Source organism: Notolepis coatsorum (assembly GCF_963971535.1).
Source record: "Notolepis coatsorum genome assembly, chromosome: 12".
Classification (NCBI taxonomy): Eukaryota; Metazoa; Chordata; class Actinopteri; order Aulopiformes; family Paralepididae; genus Notolepis; species Notolepis coatsorum.
This window is the reverse complement of record NC_140176.1, coordinates 50,751,973-50,774,138: the sequence shown is the minus strand read 5'-3', so window position 1 is coordinate 50,774,138 and position 22,166 is coordinate 50,751,973. Positions and strand designations below refer to the sequence as shown.

The following is a 22,166-nucleotide window of genomic DNA, read 5'->3' as shown; positions in this document are numbered from 1 at the left end:
TGTTATAAAAACACTGTCTGGGTGGGTGCGCAGGCATTTCTGTATGCTATCTTGAAGCAGTGCTAGTGCTAACTTACTGCTAGCATCAGGTGGAATATACACAGCACATATGTAAACAACTGTATGTTCCCTAGCTAGAAAAAACGGTCTGCATTTAAGCATCATAAATTCTAGGTTAGGGCAGCAATGTCTGGTCACAATGGTTGTATCTGTGCACCACGAGTTATGGATAAACACATACAAGCCTCCGCCGATCTTACCAGAAGCAGCTGTCCTGTCTGCTCAGTATACGCTGCGGCCGGCTAGCGTGATAGCCGAGTCTGGTATGCTAGAGTCCATCCATGATTCTGTGAAAATCATACAGCAGCAGTCTGCTAACTTTCTCTGAGTAGTGAGTCGCAAGCGGATTTCATCCATCTTGTTCCGAATGGAGCGGGCGTTTGTTAGGAAGAGTGTCGGCAACGGTGGCTTGAATGAATTAGCCGTTAGCCTAGCATTGATGCCAGCCCGCTTGCCTCGCTTCTGCTTCCGTTCGCAGCGTCTTCTTCTCCGCTTGTATGTCGCGGCAGGAGCCTCGCTTGCCTCTGCCGGCTTGGCCAACTCGGGGGGGATTTTTATCTCCGCTGGAAGTTGGCATGTTAGCCCCTTTCTTATGTTCAGAAGCTCGTCTCGGCTGTAGGACAGGGCTGTTGCGTGATATCTGGTCAGAATACATGTAATTACAATAAAAACAATAACAAAACTACGGTTTCTGTGGGAGCTCAGAGCCGCTGCGTCCGTGCGCGCCGCCATCTTGGCACACTTAAAGGAAAACGCCAACATTTTGGGAAATTAGCTTATTTGCCATCTTCCCTGGAGTTAGACAAGAAGATGCATACCCTTTTTTTCTCTGTGCGTGCATTAGGCTTAGGGAACAGCCGCTCCGTTAGCGTAGCTTAGCTTCATCACTGGAAGTAGGTCAGACTTGTACCCTGACGTTCCCTAAAGTGCCCTACAGTCACGAAATACACTCCAAATACAACTCCAAAACGTTCCTGTAAACATGTTGTGACCTGTGTATTTACCACGTGGAGAAATAAAAAAATAATGGAATTAGACAATTTCGTTTTCTAAGCAAATATACTCGGAATTTTTTTTGCCGAACCACTCCTCTCGGGGCGCAGTCAGTGATTTCACGCAACGCAGTGATACTTACTAACGTGATGCCGTGTTTGTTTACATTCTCATTTCATTCAAAGGATCCGAACCGATTGAAGTTTATGGATACCATGACTTACATTTACATTTAGTCATTTAGCTGACGCTTTTATCCAAAGGGACTTACAAGTTCTGTACGACAAGCCATCAGGAAGGGCACAACTCTTATCAGCTGAGCAACAATGTTCATCAAAGTGTTGAGTGCTACAGTGTAGGTTAGTTTATTAGGACAAGTGCATGACAGTACGGTTAGATATATATATATATATATATATATCTGGACTGAGAATAGGCGACTTCTCTTTGATGACCCTCCCGGAGCTTGGATAGGAGTAGGTCTGAGGCGGCCAGAAGATGCAGAGCGTAGGGGTCTTGAGGGTGTGTAGTTAGAGACCATTGACCGGAGGTAGGCGGGAGCGGTTCCCTTTGCCGCACGGTATGCTAGGTCGAGGGCCTTGAAGCGGATTCGTGCAGCAATGGGGAGCCAGTGCAGGTCCCTAAGAAGTGGGCTGACATGGGCCGACTTCGGTAGGTTTGAGATCAGGCAGGCCGCTGCGTTCTGAATGAATTGAAGAGTAGGGATGGGTACCGAATTCGGTACTTTTGAGGTACCGAACCGAAACACGTCGGTACTACCGAGTATCGAATCAAGTGAGAAACCGAAAAAAGAATTAAAAAAATAAATAAAATAAAACTTTTTTTATTTTATTTATTTTTTTTTTACTTTTTTCTTTTCATGTCAACGTTCACACGCACACTATATGCTTACCTAGGATTTGACTTGATTCAACAACAAAGCAGTCGGAGCAATGACAAGCCGAAAACTGTCGAAATTGTAGTTATTTGAAGTTTGGATTTTTTTTTTACGACTGAGGTAGGTAAATTAAATTTCTTGAGACTAAAGTACCGAAAAAAGGTACCGTTGGGTACCGGTATCGATTCACAGGTACCGGTACCGGTATCGGTTCAAATGTGAAAGGTACCCATCCCTATTGAAGAGGCTTAGTGGCAGTGGCCGGTAGGCCAGCGAGCAGTGCGTTGCAGTAGTCGAGGCGGGAGATGACTGTTGATTGGACGAGGAGTTTGGTGGCTTCTTTTGTCAGGAAGGGGCGGATCCTTCTGACGTTGCTCAGGAGGAATCGGCAGGTTCTGGTTGTCGCTGCGATGTGAGCAGAGAAGTTCAACTGGTCGTCGAGGACAACACCAAGGTTCTTGGCGGTCGGGGACGCGGTCACAGCTGCATTCTCGACTGTGATGGAAAGGTCGGTCAGGGGGGAGGATTTGGCCGGCAGGTGGAGCAATTCTGTTTTGCTTAGGTTCAGTTTGAGGTGGTTGGTCGTCATCCAGGCGGAGATGTCGGACAGACAGGCCGAGATCCGCTCAGAGACGTGGATATCTGAGGGAGGGAAGGAGAGGAAGAGTTGAGTATCGTCGGCATAACAATGGTAGGAGAAGCCATGAGACGTGATAATGTTACCCAGTGATTTAGTGTAGAGGGAGAAGAGAAGGGGTCCTAAAACCGAGCCCTGGGGGACACCCGTCCGCAGGGGGTGGGTGGCCGACAGGGTCCCTCTCCATGACACTTGGTAGGAGCGGTCATTGATGTATGATGACAGCCATGTCAGCGCAGAGCCAGCCACTCCCATTCCTGCGAGGGCCGCGAGGAGGATCTGGTGGTTGACTGTGTCGAAAGCTGCAGATAGATCTAGGAGAATCAGGACAGAGGAGAGGCCTTTCGCTTTTGCTAAGTGAAGTGCCTCTGTGACCGCAATGAGGGCCGTCTCTGTGGAGTGACCAGTCCTGAAGCCTGACTGATTAGGGTCTAGGAGGTCATTCTGTTAGAGATAAGCAGTAAGTTGGTTAGATACAGCACGTTCAAGTGTTTTAGAAAGGAAGGAGAGAAGAGAGACAGGACGGTAGTTGGGTTCAGGGATGTTTTTTTTATGAGGGGCGTGACTCTGGCTTGTTTTAGGGAGGTGGGGACCACCCCCGCGTTGAGTGAGGAGTTGATGGTTGCAGTTAGGAATGGGAGGATGTCTGGTGCTATGGTCTGGAGGAGTGGGGAGGGTAGCCGGTCCAGCTGGCATGTAGTCGGACGGTTCGACGTTACCAGTGTCAGGGTCTCGGCTTCTGTAATGGGAGAGAAAGATGACAGAGTGAAGGATGAGGTTCTCGATTCAGCATTTGGAATGGGTGGGGGTTGGGAGAAGGCGCTGCGGATGTTCTCCACTTTTTCCTCAAAGAAGATCGCAAAGTCTTCGGCAGAGAAAGATGAGGGAGGGGGGGGGTGGGGGGGGGGAGTGAGGAGGGAGGACATGGTAGCATGCAGTTTGCGAAGATTCTTGGCAGAGGCCTCGATCCTATGGTGAAAGAAAGAAGTTTTGGCATTAGTAATGGTTTTGGAGAATGTTAACAAGAGGTTGTGATATGTGTCTATGTCAGCAGTGAGGCGTGACTTTCTATACTTCCTTTCAGCTGCTCTCAGGACCTGTCTTTGTTCTCTCACTGGATCTGTCAGCCATGGACTGGGTGGGGAACGAGGGGACAGAGCTTGTCGAAGGAGGTTGTAAGGGCTGAGAGGAGGGTGGAGGTTGCCATCTCTGGAGAGAGCAGAGAAGGTGTCACTCAAAGGTAGAGCGGATAGTATGTCAGAGGAGAGGGTGGAGGGGGATAGGGAGGCCAGGTTGCGTCTGAGTGAGACGGTTTGAGTTGGGGTGAAGACCTTTCGGTTAAGCATGATAGTTAGTGAGAAGGATATGAAGGAATGGTCAGATACATGTAGGGGAGTTACTGTGGTGTTAATGATGCTGGAGTTACGGGAAAATATGAGATCCAAGGAGTTGCCTGCTTTGTGGGTGGGAGGCATGGCAGTGGGAGTCGGGTCAAACGATTGTAGGAGGGAGACTACTATGACTGACTGAGATGAGTCAGGCAGGTTGAAGTCGCCCAATAGAAGGAGAGGGGTACCATCTTCCGGTAAGGAGCTTAGAAGCATGTCCAGCTCATCTGTGAAGTGATCGAGCGGACCTGGAGGGTGGTAGAGTGTAACAATGGTGAGATTGAAAGGATTAGAGACAGATACTGCATGATATTCGAAAGAGGAGAGTGACAGTTCTGGGAGTGGTGTTAAGTTTGTAGCCCATGAAGGAGATGTCATGAGGCCAGACTTAAAATCCTCTTACCTTGACGATTAAAAGCCTCCCCAATTTAGAAAACAGTATTCCCATGGCTGGTGTTGATATGCTGCTACTAGCAGCCTGCTAGCTAATGAAAACCAACAACCGGACACTCAAGCAGATAACGAGGGTAATACCTTCCGGTCGGGGGGTTCCAAAATAAAAGAGCGACGTCTATAGCAGCGGAAATATGTTTATTTTGTACATTATCTAACGTTAACACGAACCTAAACTAACGTTACAACTAACCTAAAGTTAGTTTAGGTTCGTGTTAACGTTAGATAATGTACAAAATAAACGTATTTCCGCTGCTATAGACGTCGCTCTTTTATTTTGGAACCCCCCGACCGGAAGTTATTACCCTCGTTATTTGCTTGAGTGTCCGGTTGTTGGTTAGCTCCGTTAGCGTGCAGCATATCAACACCAGCCATGGGAATACTGTTTTCTAAATTGGGGAGGCTTTTAATCGTCAAGGTAAGAGGATTTTAAGTCATGGTATCCATAAACTTCAATCGGTTCAGATCCTTTGAATGAAATGAGAATGTAAAGTTGTAAACATACACGGCATCACGTTAGTAAGTATCACTGCGTTGCATGAAATCACTGACTGCGCCCCGAGAGGAGTGGTTCGGCAAAAAATAGTTCAGAGTATATTTGCTTAGAAAACGTAATTGTCTAATTAAATAATTTTTTTATTTCTCCACGTGGTAAATACACAGGTCACAACATGTTTACAGGAACGTTTTGGAGTTGTATTTGGAGTGTATTTCGTGACTGTAGGGCACTGTAGGGAATGTCAGGGTACAAGTCTGACCTACTTCCAGTGATGAAGCTAAGCTACGCTAACGGAGCGGCTGTTCCCTAAGCCTAATGCACGCACAGAGAAGAAAAGGGTATGTATCTTCTTGTCTAACTCCAGGGAAGATGGCAAATAAGCTAATTTCCCAAAATGTTGGCATTTTCCTTTAAGGGCCAACTGGTTAGTTGAGGTATTTTCTTTGAGTTATAACACTGGTTAGTTAAGGTCTTTTCTTTTTAGTTATAAGTTATAACACTATGGTTAGTTGAAGTCTTTTGAGTTATAACACTGGTTAGTTGAGGTATTTTCTTTTGAGTTATAACACTATGGTTAGTTGCGGTCTTTTCTCTGTGTTATAAGACTGGTTAGTTGAGGTCTTTTCTTTGAGTTATAACACTATTGTTTGTTTCTTTCAGAAGTTATAAGTGTCAAACACCAGTACTGGAGACCAGAGGAAAAACACCATTGTAAGAGCAGATGATGTTAATTAGACTTGTTATAATGTTTCTGCATACTTTGCATTTAATGCAACTCATCTCTTGATGTATCCACTGATATGATCGGATATTGGACTATTAATTGAACCCTTGCACTGAAGAACCTTATATGTCTGTTTTTGTATATTTTTGGACAGCCCGTTTATTTGCAGTTGTAAAGTTAATCTAAATCACTTGGAGTGTGAATGTGATATATCGCAAGAAATAACTCAACCTCTACTCCGTCTTTAAATTGTTGATGCAACCAGATCAGCTCTTGACCCCATGCAATTGGCATATAAGCCTTAGAGAGGTGTCGATGATGCAAAGTAATTTATTTTGAACTCTGTACATGAGCATTTAGAAAGAAAATAACACGTATGCAAGATTACTCTGTTTACTTTTCGTCAGCCTTCAATACAATGCAGCTTTGCATACTTGTAGAAAAACTTATAAATTACTTTCACTTGGATCACCAACTTATCAGATGGATTATCAGTTTTCTTACCAATAGAACTCAGACAGTAAGTATAAATGGAAAAAGTTCCAAATCAATTATAATCTCCACTGGCTCACTGCAGGGCTGTGTTCTTTCCTCTCTTTTTGTTTTATACACAAATGACTGTCTTAGCAAATAGATAAATCACCATATTGTAAAATTAGTGTTATCTTATCTCTTCTCAGTCAGTCAGATAAATCACATGGACCCATAATACAAGACTTTGTAGACTGGTGTGATGGCTGCTTTCTGGATTTAAATGTATCCAAAACCAAACAAATTATTATCTCACTAAAACACAGATGTTGCTCCAACAACCATCCACAGAGCTGAGGTGGAAATTGTCCAGAACTACAAATATTTAGGAACTGTGTTTGATGACAAACTCAAATTTAGAGACAATACAGATGTTATAATAAAAAGGCCCATCAGCGTCTGTACTGTCTTCGTAAACTAAACTCCTTTGGCCAGAGAATTCTGGCAACATTTTATTCTTTCTTTATTGAAAGTATTCTAACCTTTTCATTTGTATGTTGCTCACATCCCTCTGTCAAAGAGACAAGAACAAACTGCAAGGTGTTGTCAACCTTAGCTAAATAATTATCGTCAAAACACAAAGATCCCTAGTACAGTTTAACAGTGCTCACATGCTCAAGCACATACGATAATTAATGACTCCACACATGTCCTTCATGTGTGTTTTGACCTGCTGCCATCTGGAAAGCGCTTTAGACAGCCTGCCTGTCAAACAAACGGAAGGAAGTTTGGTTTTGTTCCAGAGGCCATTCGACTGGTCACTGGTGAATGGCCACAGTACAAGGAATGGTCAGTTCACTAATATGCACCGATTGACCCCTTGATTTAAAAATGTTTGATGAAAGTGTAAAGTACTCAACCCCCACTGTCTTTTAACTATGAGTGAACACAACACTCTAACTTACCATCTTTAGATATTAACGTTTGAAAACATTGTGACTCTAAAAATGTATAACAGACTTGTATGGTTCTTCGTGAGGTACTCAATTGGTATCGCAGAATTTCCTCAATACTGAAATCCAATACCAAGGCCCATGACATATCAGAAATCAAAGCAAAGCCACTTTCTGCATTTTTGGTACATGGAAGTATGTTGGATCTCTAATGGAGGAAAATGGATTATACCTCAATGCTTCCAATACGTGCCTTAGTCACCCAGAGATGTGTTTACCCATGTCTGTTGTGTTGTTTTGGTACTATTGCTCCATCAGCAGGCAGGAGAGCGCAGTCCCGCCTGTGTCAGCAGAGATGCTGGAGCCTCAACATCCCACACAAGGCTCCGAAGTTGAGAGCAAACGGGCAGCGGTGGACAAGCTGCCGAACAAGGCTGTCTTTCTACACAAGCTCAAACTCAAAGAACCTGGGCCGCCCACACCAGCACGGTGAGTTGGGATTCTAGTTATTAGGGATGGGCGTGAGTAATTGATTACGGTACTCGAGTACTCGCCGTTTCAACTGAACTAGAATAAAAAATTTGGTTACCAAGTACGTCGACTAAAAGTGCTTGTTTTTGCCAACAGTATTGTTATTGCTGCCGCCATGCTCTTTAACACTTTGGCTGCCGGAAAACGCTTAAACACGTCATTCCCGGCCATGCTCAAGTTGCCGAAGACGTCGGTATAGCGACCGAGAATGGCCAACTAATTATCTTAACAAAAGTGCGCTGGTAGCGTTACATATGTTGTCTAAAGGGGGACATATGGTACAATTTAAGATTCTAATGATAATCGGCATATAAAGGACAAGATAAAGAATTGTTAATTTGTAAGAAACCTCAATGAAAACGGCGCAGGGTGCTATTGTTATGAAAATGTGATAGAATCCTATAAAAATGTGGACGCATTTGGCCTACGTTCCGTTACATCTCTGCCAAGGGTCAGTGGCATTGTTTGTCAAATAGTGTCAAGCTTGAGTGTTACACTGAGTGCATAGCAGTATATACATATTAGCAAGAGTAGCATAGTATTAGGGTACATAAGTAGTAAAAAGACGGTAAGTACGTTTTTTTTTTAATATATATATTTGATGCTGGTTTTTATTGTCCTCCTTTGTAAATAATGGCTATGATAAAGGTCAATAAAAACTCCATCGATGCACCTCAACATTATAAAAACGTTTAATAATCAACTCAACATGCCTCTCATGCCCCAGGAAGCTGTTGCCTCCAGAAGTACCCATTCCACCTGAGCCAGACGACGACTTTATGATTCTGGAGGACGACGCACTTGTTCGGTTTTCCATCTCCAAAAAATCCAGGCACAATCGGAGCAGAACTTCAAGCACTGATGAAGGAGGATCAACGAAAAAGGGCGCGAAGGACTCTCAATCCGGGAAGGCGGAAACTCCTCCAGCGCCGGGAGAGGCTGAGATCGGAAGCACGGAGGAGCCTCGGGCCGGCCAGTGGAAGAGGAAGGGGAAAGCGGCACAGCAGACGGTAGTCTCACGTGTCCCCGTCTCCACGACAGCCAAGATGACCCCTGGGGTGAAGATGAAGGGGTCGGAGCCTGATCCTGGCGTGGAGGCGGCTGTGTTCTCCAGTCAGGAGAACCTCCCTGCAGATAATGGCATGAAACGAGGCAAACAGAACATTAAGAAGCCAAAGTCAGGGTCCTCTGACGAAGGCAGAGCTGCCGACAAGGCGGAGTCCCGACCTCCGAAGAGTGCAACCGCAGAGTCCAGCATAGCGGAGCACTCCGTGAAAAACACAGAAGAGAAAGAGAAGGGAAGATCAAAAGACGTCAAAGAGAATCTCTGGAAGAGGAGAGTGAAGGTGGTTAAAAAGAGCAGAGCGCGTATTCAGGGATCCGGTGCCTCGGAGGAGCCGTTACCCACGGAGGCCGCAAAGGAGTGGAGCCCAGAGCGGAGCCCAGAGCCGAGCTGTGAAGACCACGACCCGTCTCCTCCAGAGCAGAAGGCCACTCCAGGTAAATGTCCTCCTCGCATTGAAATCTCATCCTGATACCCAGTCTTGGTTCGTTTATAGGAAGGGATGCACCATTGCTGGTATTGGATAGATATTTGTACGATACCAGGCTAAAATAGTGCACAGGTATTGGGATCGTTTCCAAAATACTTTAAAGTTCAATACTGTGAGCTGTGTGTGACACTGTGACAGGGTAGAAATCAAAGCTGACTTGATTTTCCGCATTTCCTGACACACATAAACATGTTCAATCTCTGTAATCTCAAATTCTCTGTAATGGAAGAATTTTCTATCTTAATATTTTAGTTCGTAACCTTATTTTTTGTTCTTAACTCTTTGAGTGCCACCGACTTTCCCCATCTGTACAGCATTATCAGGGCTCCAGACTAACTTTTTACATTGGTTGCACCAGTGCGCCTAACTTTTTAATTTAGGTGCACCCAAACATTTTCACCGCACCTTTTGCCACTGCAATAAATAATAATTTTAAGCGTTACCTTTACCATTACCTTTTTTGTCAGTTCCCATACACATTAGTAATTTCTTAAGATGTTATGTAAATGATTGTAAAAAAATAACATTGTATTACAGTTAGCTCACAAAGTCCAATCCTTCACTTTTTTATGTCTATTTTAACACATTCAGCTCAGCTCCAGTTAGAGCTGTCCCCAAGCCTGTTTTTGGGATTCGAACATTCGCCAGGGTTTTTTGAACGGATGTTCGAACCATCGTTTTTAATCATGCGTATAGGGATTTATCATTGGGAAAATGGATTATCGGCTATTGTAACAATTCTACCTCATGAACACTGGAAAGCTTTCCTTTTTTGCACAAAATGAGTTCCATTCTATCACTAACAGTATTTGTTAAGCATTTTTGGTTGAAATTAAATTCGGCGTTTTCTTTTTTTACAATTAATTGCGAATATTTTCATGTTGAGCTATAGATTGTGGATCAATACGCACAGAAAGGTACACCATGCAAATGTTGATGCTTTATTTGTTTTAAACGAGACGATTTAGAAATGGGCAATGGGAAAATGTCATTGTGTTTTCAAGATGGTGGACCGGCCGGAAACAGCAATCACGTAACCACTACCAGGGTTTCCCATTAATTACCTAGCCACAGTTGTATAATGAACACACATTTTTTTTACCGTAATTAAAAGAAAAAATATATATATTTTTTTTTACATTTTCTATACATTTTTTTACACTTTTTATAAATATAAAGTTTGCCACTATATTGTTTTATTTTCTAAAAAATAAACCAGTTCAACACAGGTAACTACTTTTGCTTCATTTCTTTGATGGCTCAAATGTATGCTCTAGTCTAGTCCAGTGGTTCCCAAACCTCTCCTCGAGACACCCCAGCCGTTCCATGTATTTGTTAAATTCCTCCACCAGCACACCTTGATTCAACTAATAAAGGGCTAGTTAAGTTGAATCAGGTGTGCTGGTGGTGGAATTTAACAAATACATTGAACGTCTGGGGTGCTTCGAGGAGAGGATTGGGAAGCACTAGTCTAGTAAATTTTGTGTTTTGAGCACAAAGTTCATCATAGATCTAGCCTCTTTATTTTGCTCTCAAAGTGCACCAGATTGATGCATTTAACTTTAAAATGTACAAAAGAAATATATAATTTGCAATGGGCCTGGTCTACAAGATAATAATAATAATAATAATACATTTATTTTATATAGCGCCTTACATTAGGCATCTCACTTTCAGTGCCCAGCAGGGGGCGCACATTTAGTGCTTGAATGCCCACCATCCACTTCAATGTTAGCATTAATATCTCCTAATCTATGTTTTAAATTATGGCTATGTGTCTAATCTGCCCGTTGCTTATCAATGACTCATTTCCAGTCAACATTGTCGAAGCGGATTGTTTTTTTATCGGTTCATTTCCGTTTTATAGCATTTTGAAAAGCCCTCGTTTTCAAGTGGGGAAAAAAGATTCCATGATAATCGCCCTGTACTGTAATATTCTAGAACGTTGTAATTTTTCGGCCTATTTATGAATAGTTTTCAAATAAACGCTAGATTATCGATAGTATATGTGTACGTATGCACGCTGAAAATCGATTACCGGTATCTTAGTTCCTGATTGCTCTTACAGTCAAACAGCCATATCACATATAGGGGAAAAGCTTATATCTCCGTGAAAACAGGTCTGATTATCCTAAGACTGGTAAAATAGATTCCTTACCTGAGATCAGATGGTATCCAAATGGATTATTCCAATTCCTGATCCTGATAAGGCTAGTCTTCCTTTGTCCATTGTTTCTCAGCTCCAGAAACCACAAAGCCAAAGCAGCAGAGAAAAGCAACAACAAAAGCTCCTGCGAGTGTCCAGACCAAGCAGAGCAAACCCTCCAGTGGCAGCGACAGGGACCCGTCCCAGGAGGTCCAGACCGAGGAGGGGAAAAGGAGGAGGAACAAACCTGGCCTTTGGTGGATGTGCTCCCCGCCGGAGAGCATAGAGGAGGAAGCAGACGGTGAAGAAAGGCATAAGAATAGGAATTCCAAAGCAACCGTACATTCCCCTGTAAAGACTGGGCAGGCCGGGGACGTAGAGGAGGGGTATTGGAGGCCTTCATCCAGTCAGACCGCAGAGCAGAAAGCAGAGACTGGGAAAAGGGCCAATAAGAGAACCAAGAAAAGACTAACTCATGGTAATTGAGACCAGCCTTTTATTTGTCAAAACGTGTAGTCACGCCTACGATTGGGAACCATTCACAGTTGAACCGATACCAGTTCCTGGAATTCGGTATCTGTGCCCAACGGTACCTTTTTTCTGTACTTAACTCTCTGTAATAACAACTTGATTTCAGTTGTAAAAAAAGAAGTCCAAAATTTCAACATTGTTATTTATTTAGATAATTTTTAGGGATGTCCGATATTATCGGCCGACCGATATTATCGGCCGATATCGGCAGTAAAATGTGATATCGGAAAATATCGGCATCGGTTAAAAAATATAAAATAAAAATAACAATATTTGTTATATATATATCCAGTGAAATTATTAGTTACCTGAAATTATAGGGGGGGAACCCTGCATATATCGGTATCGGTTGATATCGGTATCAGAAATTAAGAGTTGGACAATATCGGAATATCGGTAAAAAATCCAATATCGAGCATCCCTAATAATTTTGTTATTTATTGTTGTAACACACCACACAAAATAAATCACATGTTCATTTATTATGTTTTTAAATGTTTAAATATCAACATTATCTGGCCATCCTCAGTAAATTTGATCAAACTCCTCTGACCTCGTCTGGTCTTTCCAAAGACCCATGAGATGTGACGGTAATATATTTTTATATTTGTGGAAAAGGCTCCCTCTTGTCTAGTATAATATATTAGACAAGAGGGAGCCTTTTCCACAAATATAAAAATATATTACAAATTTCTGTACCCTTATATGTTTAGTATAAGAGTGTAATATTATTACACTCTTATACTAAACATATAAGGGTACAGAAATTTGGTACAGATTGTAATTTGGTCGGTACCCTTAAAATTACACCGTTCGGTACCCAACCCTAGCCACACCTGGGCCAGTACAATGGACCGGCGTCTATATGGGACTCTTGCTTTATTTACGGTAGAACTACAATGGTAAAAGTAGGTGGTGTGAAATATGGTGAATAATAAACACTTATTTTTTGTTTAGTTTGGTCCCTAATTCTAAAGATTTAATGTGGTTTGATTTTGGTATAACTTTCCATAATGTTTATGTGTTTTGGCATGGTATGGTAGGGTTCACATATTTGTTACTGGCCCACGCCCAATGGTTGCTAGTATTATTACGTTCCTCTCACAACAAACTATAACTGCTTAATTTACTGTTAATGAACCGTATGATTTTCTATATTTGGGAGCAAACATTTTTGATATCCAATATACATTTGCCCATATAGCTTTTTTCCCCAAGACTATGAAAATAGAAATTTCTTTGTAAATATCCCACATTTCTTTCATTTAGAAAAGTTGGTGAACACTGAACTTGAACCTTCAGGTTCCTTTTATTGTTTAAACGTTAAACACACAATAAAAATTTTCTTTGTCTCCCACAAATAGATGATATTAACGATAGCTATATCGGTAGAAGGCTAATATCGGTATTTAGCCCTACTGTATGTGTATATAGGCCTAGTTAACTTAAAAAGAAACTGGAGGAGAAAAGATTAAATTACTACTACCTATCATGCTACTACTACCACCTATCATGCTAATATATCTATACTACTATGCACTCAAGTTCGACACTATTTGATGAACAATGTCACTGACCCTTAGCTGCCAGAGATGTACCCCTCCTGCTTTTGATAAAAGTGTCAGCTAAATGACAATGTAAATATATTTAAATTAAATCTCGATGGAAGAGATTTACTTGCAAGCTTTCATTTATGTAGAGAAAATCATGTAGAGAAAATATATCGCACAATATATAAAAAGTGCAACAACAAGAAGAGTAATAAACATTTAACCAATTAGAATTAAAAACCTAAAACTACAATTATTATAATAATAATAAAATACAGCAACGGCTGCAGACTGTGATGACTCAGTGGTCCGAGTTGTGAAGGCGTTGCATTTGTTGATAGTACTTTGTCACTACGCTTGTTTTCCTCCACGGCGCTGATTTATATAGGCTGTCCCTCATAAGTCCTGGTCCCTCGTGGATGGAAGGGGACTAGCATAGGCATATTAGAGGGCCTTTGTGTCGTTTTGCCATCTAGTGGCAAACAATTGCAACTTAACAGAAGAAATTGAGTGTAGGTGCACCGTGGAACTGAACGGTTTTGTGCTTTTAGACTAGTCGTTAGTTGATTACATAATTTTAGATTAATCCGCAGTGTTAACTAGTCAAAATTCCCATCTCTTAATATTTGGTAGTGCACTCTACATGTTTATAAAGAAGGGAGTTTGATGAAGAAATGTATGAACTAAGACGCTCCTTGTGATATTTTACAGGGGAGAGGACCTTTGACATAGTACCCGGTTCGGCTGCCCCTACGTCTCCCAAAAGGCCCCCAGACCACAGCAAGAGCCCAATACCACAGAAGAGGATGAGGAGAAGTGAACCAGGTGGGACCTCCTCCACACAAGCCAATCCCAAGACCAAACGGCACAAATCTCTTTCGCTCGGAGTCTCCCAAACTGGCTTCAAAATTCCTAACCCTCAGCCCAAACCTCAGCCCCGCTCGGCTCCCAAGTCCGTCAGGACATCCTTGGCCACTTTTAAAGAGATTTTCACAGAGACTCCTGTTGTGGTCAACAGATCTCGGAAAACAAATTTGTTTCCTGTCCAGGAGCAGGAGGATTGTACCCCGGTTATCAGGGCGAGTGACTTACTCACCGCGGACCCCTCTTCAGAGCCTGCCTCTGAGACCGAAAGCCCCTTCTTTTTCATGGAGCCTGCCGGAGAATGCAGGAACACAATGATCTTGCCCTCCTCCTCTAGGCTCGATGACCTCCAGGAGAGCAGACAGCTTTCGGATAACACGTAAGCGACCTTCCTAAAAGCGGTCACCATTTATTTTTTAAAGCTTTGTTTTCCTCCCCATTCAAAATGAATGAATTTAGTTTTCTTGTAATGTTTTGTTTCGTGAAAATTAATTGTGTTTTTTATTTTTGCTTTTACTTTTATTTTACCAGGTTAAAAGGTTTCAGAAGTGGGCCAGTCTCCATGCTTGAACTGGAGGAGTATGAGGACTCTAGTAGGTCTTAAACCCTTTTACACATCAATTTAATTACGGACTCACAAATATCAGACATTTGCTTGACTACATTTGCATACAGTATAATAGAGACAGAGGGGCATGGCATTCAGTGGGGAAAGGCTGAGGTCAGGTCCATTCTTGTACTCAACTAATGGACACCCAGGTGAAACAATTTTTTTTAAATTGTAAATATGAGTAAAACATTGCTGGTTGTAATAAATAATGTAACTCTACACTACGAATGTTGACTGAGATGAACTTACGCATTTCTTTTAGCTTGTCAGTGTGGTTAAGTTTAGATGTACTACTGTAACTGTATGATATTTTGGGCATATCACAGAGCCCCATGACTAGTGTGTTTTCCTCCCTAACCCCACCCCTCTGTACGTCTAAAGCATTCATGTATTTTGATTTGGTTTCCAGGTCTCCCATCCAAAATGCGCCCTGTCCTGACGGAGCTGTGCAGTCATCCTTTGCTACCCATGGAGCTACCGGCAGATGATCAGCCCACAGTGGCCAAGTGGCTCAAGGCGATCTGGCCCGCCAATGTCACAAGTACGAAATATTGGGCTTAACTTTCTGCAAATCATTTCATATTGTACTCGGGAAATCGGTATTGCCATGTCTCAACTCTGTATGCGATACAAGAGTGTTGATACCTCCAGGTTGGTTTTCCAAGTATCATCACAGACGAGACCGAGTTGTTTTTGCTTGTATTGGTTAAGCCAAGCGTAGGCTGCAACTTGATGGTTGTAGAGATTATTCAACCCACACCTGCGTATATGTTGAATATTGTTTGAAGTCATAGCACATGTATAATATTTGACTGTATACTTACTATTGAGTACTATCTTAATCTATCTATTAATCGATTAAGAATAGATCTTAATCTATTCTTTGCACCTTAAATTTAGTGGGACCATGTACTGACCGAAAGCGTTCTTGTACTTTAGTTATTTATCATATATGGCTGAAAATAACCCTTAAATTATACTTTCACTGTGGACTTTTATCATATCAGCGAGTTAAATCAGGGGGGTGGGCTGGACAAGAGCAAACCCTCCCAACCGGCGAGGTATGAACTGCACTGAAATTCCCAATATGAGCTCTTCCGGTCAGGCCCAACCAGGGCAGCGAAATCTGTAAAAGGCTCCAGTCTTCATTTGTAGAGGATAAAATGTCAACGCAAACAAAAGCCTGAAGTTACCTTGCTTGAAGAAATTACTTTTTTGGTTTTCTCTCTTCTCAGCCATGTTTTAAACCAGGTACTACTTCTCAAGCCAACAGGGTTTTAAACCAGGTACTTCTCAAGCCAACAGGGTTTTAAACCAGGTACTTCTCAAGCCAACAGGGTTTTAAACCAGGTACTTCTCAAGTTTCAAGTTTCTATAATAGTTGTCATACAGAAGTACAGAATACTTTCATACAAAATGCTTCTTACTGTTACGCTCCAGAGACTGTGCTAGACAAGATAGTATCAAATAACATAGTATAGCATGTAATTTAGAAGTAGAAAATGAGGTCACAGTGTTCAGTATAGACATATGTACAATGTTCGATGCAGAATAGACGTAACTGAGTTACCATATAATATACAATACTATGCAGTGTACTAATGTACAGTACTATATAGTGCAAAGCAGAAATGGGATGAGGTACAATTTAGGTACAATTTACAGTAAGGTGTACGAGTTGTAGTGCAATCCTTCATCAATAAATATAAAGTGTGGGGAGTGGGTGCTACAGTGTGTTTGTTTAAAGTGAGTGTGTGCTATAAAGTGTGTGGAGTGGGTGCTACAGTGTTTGTTTAAAGTGAGTGTGTGCGTGTGGATGTGTGTGCTATGTGCGTTTGATGGTTGTTGTGTAGTGTTCATTGTTCGTTTAGCAGCCTGATGGCCTGGGGATAGAAGCTTCTTCTGAGTCTTTCTGTGCTCGCCTTGAGACTCCGGTATCGCTTGCCTGACCGCAGCAGTTCAAAGAGGCAGTTGTTCGGGTGACTGGAGTCTTTAATGATTCTCTTAGCCTTGCCCCTGCAACGCTTGTTGTAAATGTTCTGGAGGGTGGGGAGCCCCCCTCCAATTGTGCGTTCGGCTGAACGTGTCACTCTTTGTAGTCTGCTTCGGTCTTGTGCAGTGCTATTCCCAAACCAGGAGGTGATGTTGCCAGTCAGGATGCTCTATTGTACATGAGTAGAAGTTCTTAAGGATCTTCTGACTGACTTGGAACTTCCTTAGGCGCCTGAGGAAGTAGAGGCGTTGTCGTGCCTTCTTCACAACACTGTCAATGTGTGTGGTCCATGTCAAGTCCTCGGATATGTAGGCTCCGAGGTACTTAAAGCTGTTGACTCTCTCAACCGGTGCCCCGTCGATGCTGAGGGGGCTGTAGTCCTTGACCCCCAAGCCAACAGGGTTTTAAACCAGGTACTTCTCAAGCCAACAGGGTTTTAAACCAGGTACTTCAGCCAACAGGGTTTTAAACCAGGTACTTCTCAAGCCAACAGGGTTTTAAACCAGGTACTTCTCAAGCCAACAGGGTTTTAACCTGTTAAGCTGTAGGAATATTTTGCCTAAAGGTACATGCCTAAGTAAATGGAAGATTGCTCCACTTCTGCAAGGTCAATTAGCATGTTCTTGGTATCTATGGACCTGGGGGTATGTATTTCCAGTGTCAGAAATATTGTGTCTGTTACTAGGCTGGGTAAATTGTAATGAAGAAAAGGAGAATATAAATTATGATTTATGATTTTTGCACCTTTGATCATGTTAAATCTGCGGGGTACGAGAAAATGCTCACTGAGCTCATTCACCACTTTATTGAGATCATGTGTACAAAAAATCTAAGCAAATGAATAAAGGGAAGATGATTAAACAGAAGGATTAATACAGTAATTAATGATAATCGATTTTAATTATAAATTCATATTTGACCTTGAACTTGACCTTGACCTTATTATGGCCAAATCATACATCTATGGATAGGGAAAATGCTCCTCTTTCCAATGGCAGGGTTGAATCTGGATTTAGTCATTTCCTTGCAGTTTTTACGATAATTAGCATTTTCCAATAAATTCGTATTTCCAATAAATCGTATAAAACATTGGTAAAAATGAAAATATACACTTTGACTACTGTTTTTGATAGGGTTATGGTCTTTACTCTTGGCTACAATATATATATATTTTTTAAACATTAACCTCTTAACACTTTCAGTGCCCATGACGTCATATGACGTTTTATCAGCCCAATGCCTGAATGCCCACGACGTGTATTAGCGTTTATTTTTTTTATTAGCGATCTGATTTCATATTTCATCAACCGAGTCTCCCGTTGGTACAGCAGCTCCTCCAGCAGCTCAAAATGGAAAAAAGCGCCCCCTATCGTTTATCCCTGAGTAACTGCACGTCAGTCACTTAGACTGACCTAGGATCAGTCGATATGTAGAGGCGGAGCCAGCTGGCTCCTTGAGCTGGCAAGCTGTCTGCTCAACATGGAAGTCATCGCGGGACGGGAATCAGCCTGGAATATATATTCACAGTAGCCAATCGATAGTAGACAATAGTGATCGATTTTTGGAATGGCGATCAGGAATTGGAATGATCTTTTTGGAGAACATCTGATCTGAGGTAAGGAATCTATTTGACCAGTCTTGGGATAATCAGAGTTGTATTCGCTGAGATATCAGCGTTTGCCCTATGTGTGTGTGTGTGTGTGCGCGATCGCTGATGAGGAACTCAGATAATCGATTTTCAGCTCACGGCCCCAGCGTGCATACGTACACATAATTATACTATCGATAATCTAGCGTTTATTTGAAAACTATTCATAAATAGGCAGAACATTTTTCGTTTTTGTGTATTCTAGAATATTCCAGTAAACGTCTTTTATCATGGAATCTTTTTATTTCCCTTGAAAACGAAGGCTTTTCAAAATGCTATAAAACGAAAATGAACAGATAAAAAAACAATCCGCTTCGACAATGTTGACTGGAAAACGAGTCATTGATAAGCGACGGGCAGATTAGACACATAGCCATAATTTAAAACATAGATTAGGCGTTATTAACGCTAACATTGAAGTGGATGGTGGGCATTCAACCGGTAAATCAAGGTTAAGCTTGGGCTCTGAAAGTGTTAACATGCAAGGGCCCACATGTGGACGATTCTTTGCCGACCTCTAGTGGCTCGGGTGTGCATTTCTTTTAATACAATATATAGATAGAATTAAAGCCCTATTTGTTGCCTGTCGATTGCCCTTTCAGGTGACAAAATCCGTTCAGCGGTTCTCGAGTTACATGCCAATATGTGAGGCGTGCCCCAAAGTACGCAAAAGTACACATTACCACCCCCGACTCCCGGGGCTCTAGCTCCGTCAATCATTTGGCGATCTCGAAAATCTTTGCACAGGGTTGTAGCCAATGAGTGTGGCTTTCCAATGATACCCCATGATATGATAATTGGGGATCTAATACGGTCTCTATTGATCGATTTATGATAAAGAAAAGCAGGGTCCCCCTATATGGGGACCTTAAGGCTTAACAACCAGGTACATCTCAAGCCAACAGGGTTTTAAACCAGGTACTTCAAGCCAACAGTGTTTTAAACCAGCTACTTCAAGCCAACAGGGTTTTAAACCAGGTACATCTCAAGCCAACAGGGTTTTAAACCAGGTACTTCTCAAGCCAACAGGGCTTTAAACCAGGTACTTCTCAAGCCAACAGGGGCCAATCTTCCATAGTGCAGTCTGCATTTTTACTTCATAGTCACTGGCTTCTTGTTGACGACAAGTCAACCTCGGGTGGAATGCTTCACAAAACTCACAACTCGGTTCATATTGCATATAATGGAGGACGGGTACCTCCGGAGAATATGACACTACATAGATATGCGTTGGCAGATATGAATGTGATTCCGGTAAGATAATTGCAGACAAAGAGGGTTCAATGGTAGATTGGTAGTGTTGTAAATTCCCCATTATTATTATTATGTTATGCTGGGTTTTATTATTTCCAGTCAGGCACTTCTTTGGACAGCCCAGTGGTCCTAGTGTGGTGTTAGATGCATGTGATGTCTTGCCAGGACATGTTACAAGGCTGTCACATCAGTGTGTTTGTGAAGAATAAACCATTCTCAATCATTCAATACTTTTCATTTATTTATAACTTTTATAAGGATGGAAAATCACCTGTACTGATGCCAGCCTTAATTTGTTTATGAATACAAAGAACTATTCTCTGTGTCTGTGTCCACTCTCTGACCGGAGTTGCCATTCTGGATAAAGTGGTTCCAGCACAAAACATTTATTAGTGCTCATTCACGCGCGGGCAGAGAGGGAGAATGAAAGAGGTGCATTCAGTCTCTGCACTCAATTATTGTGCTGCGTGGGATTGGCTCATGCCGTCCCCGCCTGCCGCACAGGGCTATCAGGCTTTCTCACATCACGGTTTTGGGGTTACAGCTTTTGGTTCACTACGGATCAGCGGGGAGAGAAAATACCATATCAATACCATTGCCAATTCCAAGAGCATTTGGTTAAATGCAACAACAAAGAAAATGTGCCTTCATTATGCTGGCTGAGAGCATAAGGAACACATATGTATCTGTTATAAATTTTTTGTGAATTTGAGCACACTTATTACACGCACACACTGCTGCTACTTACACTGTAGAATAATATTTTATATTTTTGTACCTATTTTTCACCTGGTAAAAAAAACACCTTGTATTGTATAGATCGTTGTGTATTGTTGTTTACAAATCTACTACTGTTGAGGAGCCGGGAAAAACAAGCATCTCACATTTTTCTGAATGTACCGTATGTACAATTAAAAAAAGCTGTGACAATAAAATGATCTGTCTTCAGATTCAGATTACTTTATTCACCATATTGTACAGGTACAAATGGAACGTGATTCGACATTACAGTGCATGATTTTTTCACAAATATAAATAAAATAATAAATAAATAAGTGCAAAACAGGACACAACAGTGAGACAACAATAAGACAGTAAAGTGGTTGTGGACATGGATACAGTGCAGCACAGTTCAAGTCCAGAGGTCCAGTCCTAGCAGCTCGCCATAGAGGGGGGAGGGGGGGGAGCAGGGGGACACCTGACTCATTTACCAGGCGAGCTGCTGAGGGGAAGAAGCTGAGTCTATGGCGGGATTTTAATGTCTTGGGCAGCTGTAGCCACCTGCCGTGGGGGAGCATGGTGAAGAGGCCGTGACCCGGGTGGGTGGGGTCAGTCATGATCTTCCTCACCCTCCTCAAGGCCCTGGTGGAATGTAGGGACTCGAGGGAGGGAAGGGGGCAGCCGATCACCCTCTCCGCTGATCGCATCACCCGCTGCAGCTTGGCCTTGTCCCTGACCGTGGCTGCAGGGAACCAGGTGATGATGGACTGGATGATGGCGGTGTGAAACTGGACCATCATAGTCCTCGGCAGCCTGAACTTCCTCAGCTGACGTAGGAAGAACATCCTCTTCCGGGCCTTTTTGTTGCGATGGTGTTCAGCTCCCATTTCAGGTCCCGGGAGAGTGTCATGCCGAGGAAGCGGCAGGACTCCACAGAGGCCACCAGGGTGCCTCCCAGAATGATCGGTGTGGTGGGGGGCTGCCTTCCGCCTGAAGTCCACTACCATCTCCACTGTTTTCTGAGGTGGCTCTCATAAGTAGACTTGTAGTGGGAAGTTACAGTTGGGTAACGTTTTGCTTTCAGAGGTCCATTTTGTCATAGGCCTTAGGAGTGTAGCGGATGTGTCTGAGAATTATTTGACATCTGCCACACATCTGTTGAAGGTGGAAACGACAGTGAATAGAAGTAATATTATTGCTATGGCTCAAGCACTTGTGCACTGAAATAAGGAACACGACTGCACTGGGCTGCATATTCTTCTCTACAAACAACGTGGGCTGTGGATTTTTCCCGATTGAAGACGTTGAATGGAGACCTTGTTTAATTGCTTTAAGGCGAGACAGCACCCCCACTTTTCTAGTGTCTGTGTATCGTGCAACACTACCTCCCAGCCATACTGTGAAGTAATCTTTGTTTGTCTGTGTCTTCTGACCCCTCTGCAGATGGGACCCATGTCAGCGTGGAGCGGTTTGACTGGTACACCTACCGGACCAGAGTTCTGGGTGTCATGATGGACTTGCAGAATGATTCCTTAAGTAATGGCAAGCTCCTGCTGGGGTCCTACACCAAGAAGCCTCTCTGGGTGGACCACAGCGCCACATCGGTAAGTAGACTGTGGCCCGTCCTCTCTCTCTCTTCCGTGTATTAAAGGAACACGCCAACATTATGGGAAATGCGCTTAGAGTCGGA

At 42.6% G+C, this 22,166-nt stretch overlaps 1 protein-coding gene across 9 annotated transcripts in view; it reads left to right on the top strand.

Moving 5' to 3' along the window:
* LOC311237644 (uncharacterized protein) overlaps positions 1-22,166 on the top strand; it is a 59,144-nt gene that overhangs the window by 28,964 nt on the left and 8,014 nt on the right. For 5 of the 9 annotated variants that reach the window (XM_084325592.1, XM_084325589.1, XM_084325596.1 and 2 more), the window contains 8 exons: positions 5,589-5,639; positions 7,395-7,565; positions 8,335-9,107; positions 11,401-11,784; positions 14,099-14,630; positions 14,783-14,844; positions 15,271-15,402; positions 21,920-22,080. In XM_084325592.1, coding sequence (XP_084181718.1) covers positions 5,589-5,639; positions 7,395-7,565; positions 8,335-9,107; positions 11,401-11,784; positions 14,099-14,630; positions 14,783-14,844; positions 15,271-15,402; positions 21,920-22,080 — 2,266 coding nt within the window. The remainder of the gene's footprint in view (positions 1-5,588; positions 5,640-7,394; positions 7,566-8,334; positions 9,108-11,400; positions 11,785-14,098; positions 14,631-14,782; positions 14,845-15,270; positions 15,403-21,919; positions 22,081-22,166) is intronic. The other 4 variants (XM_084325591.1, XM_084325590.1, XM_084325594.1 and 1 more) reach the window with 4 other exon arrangements.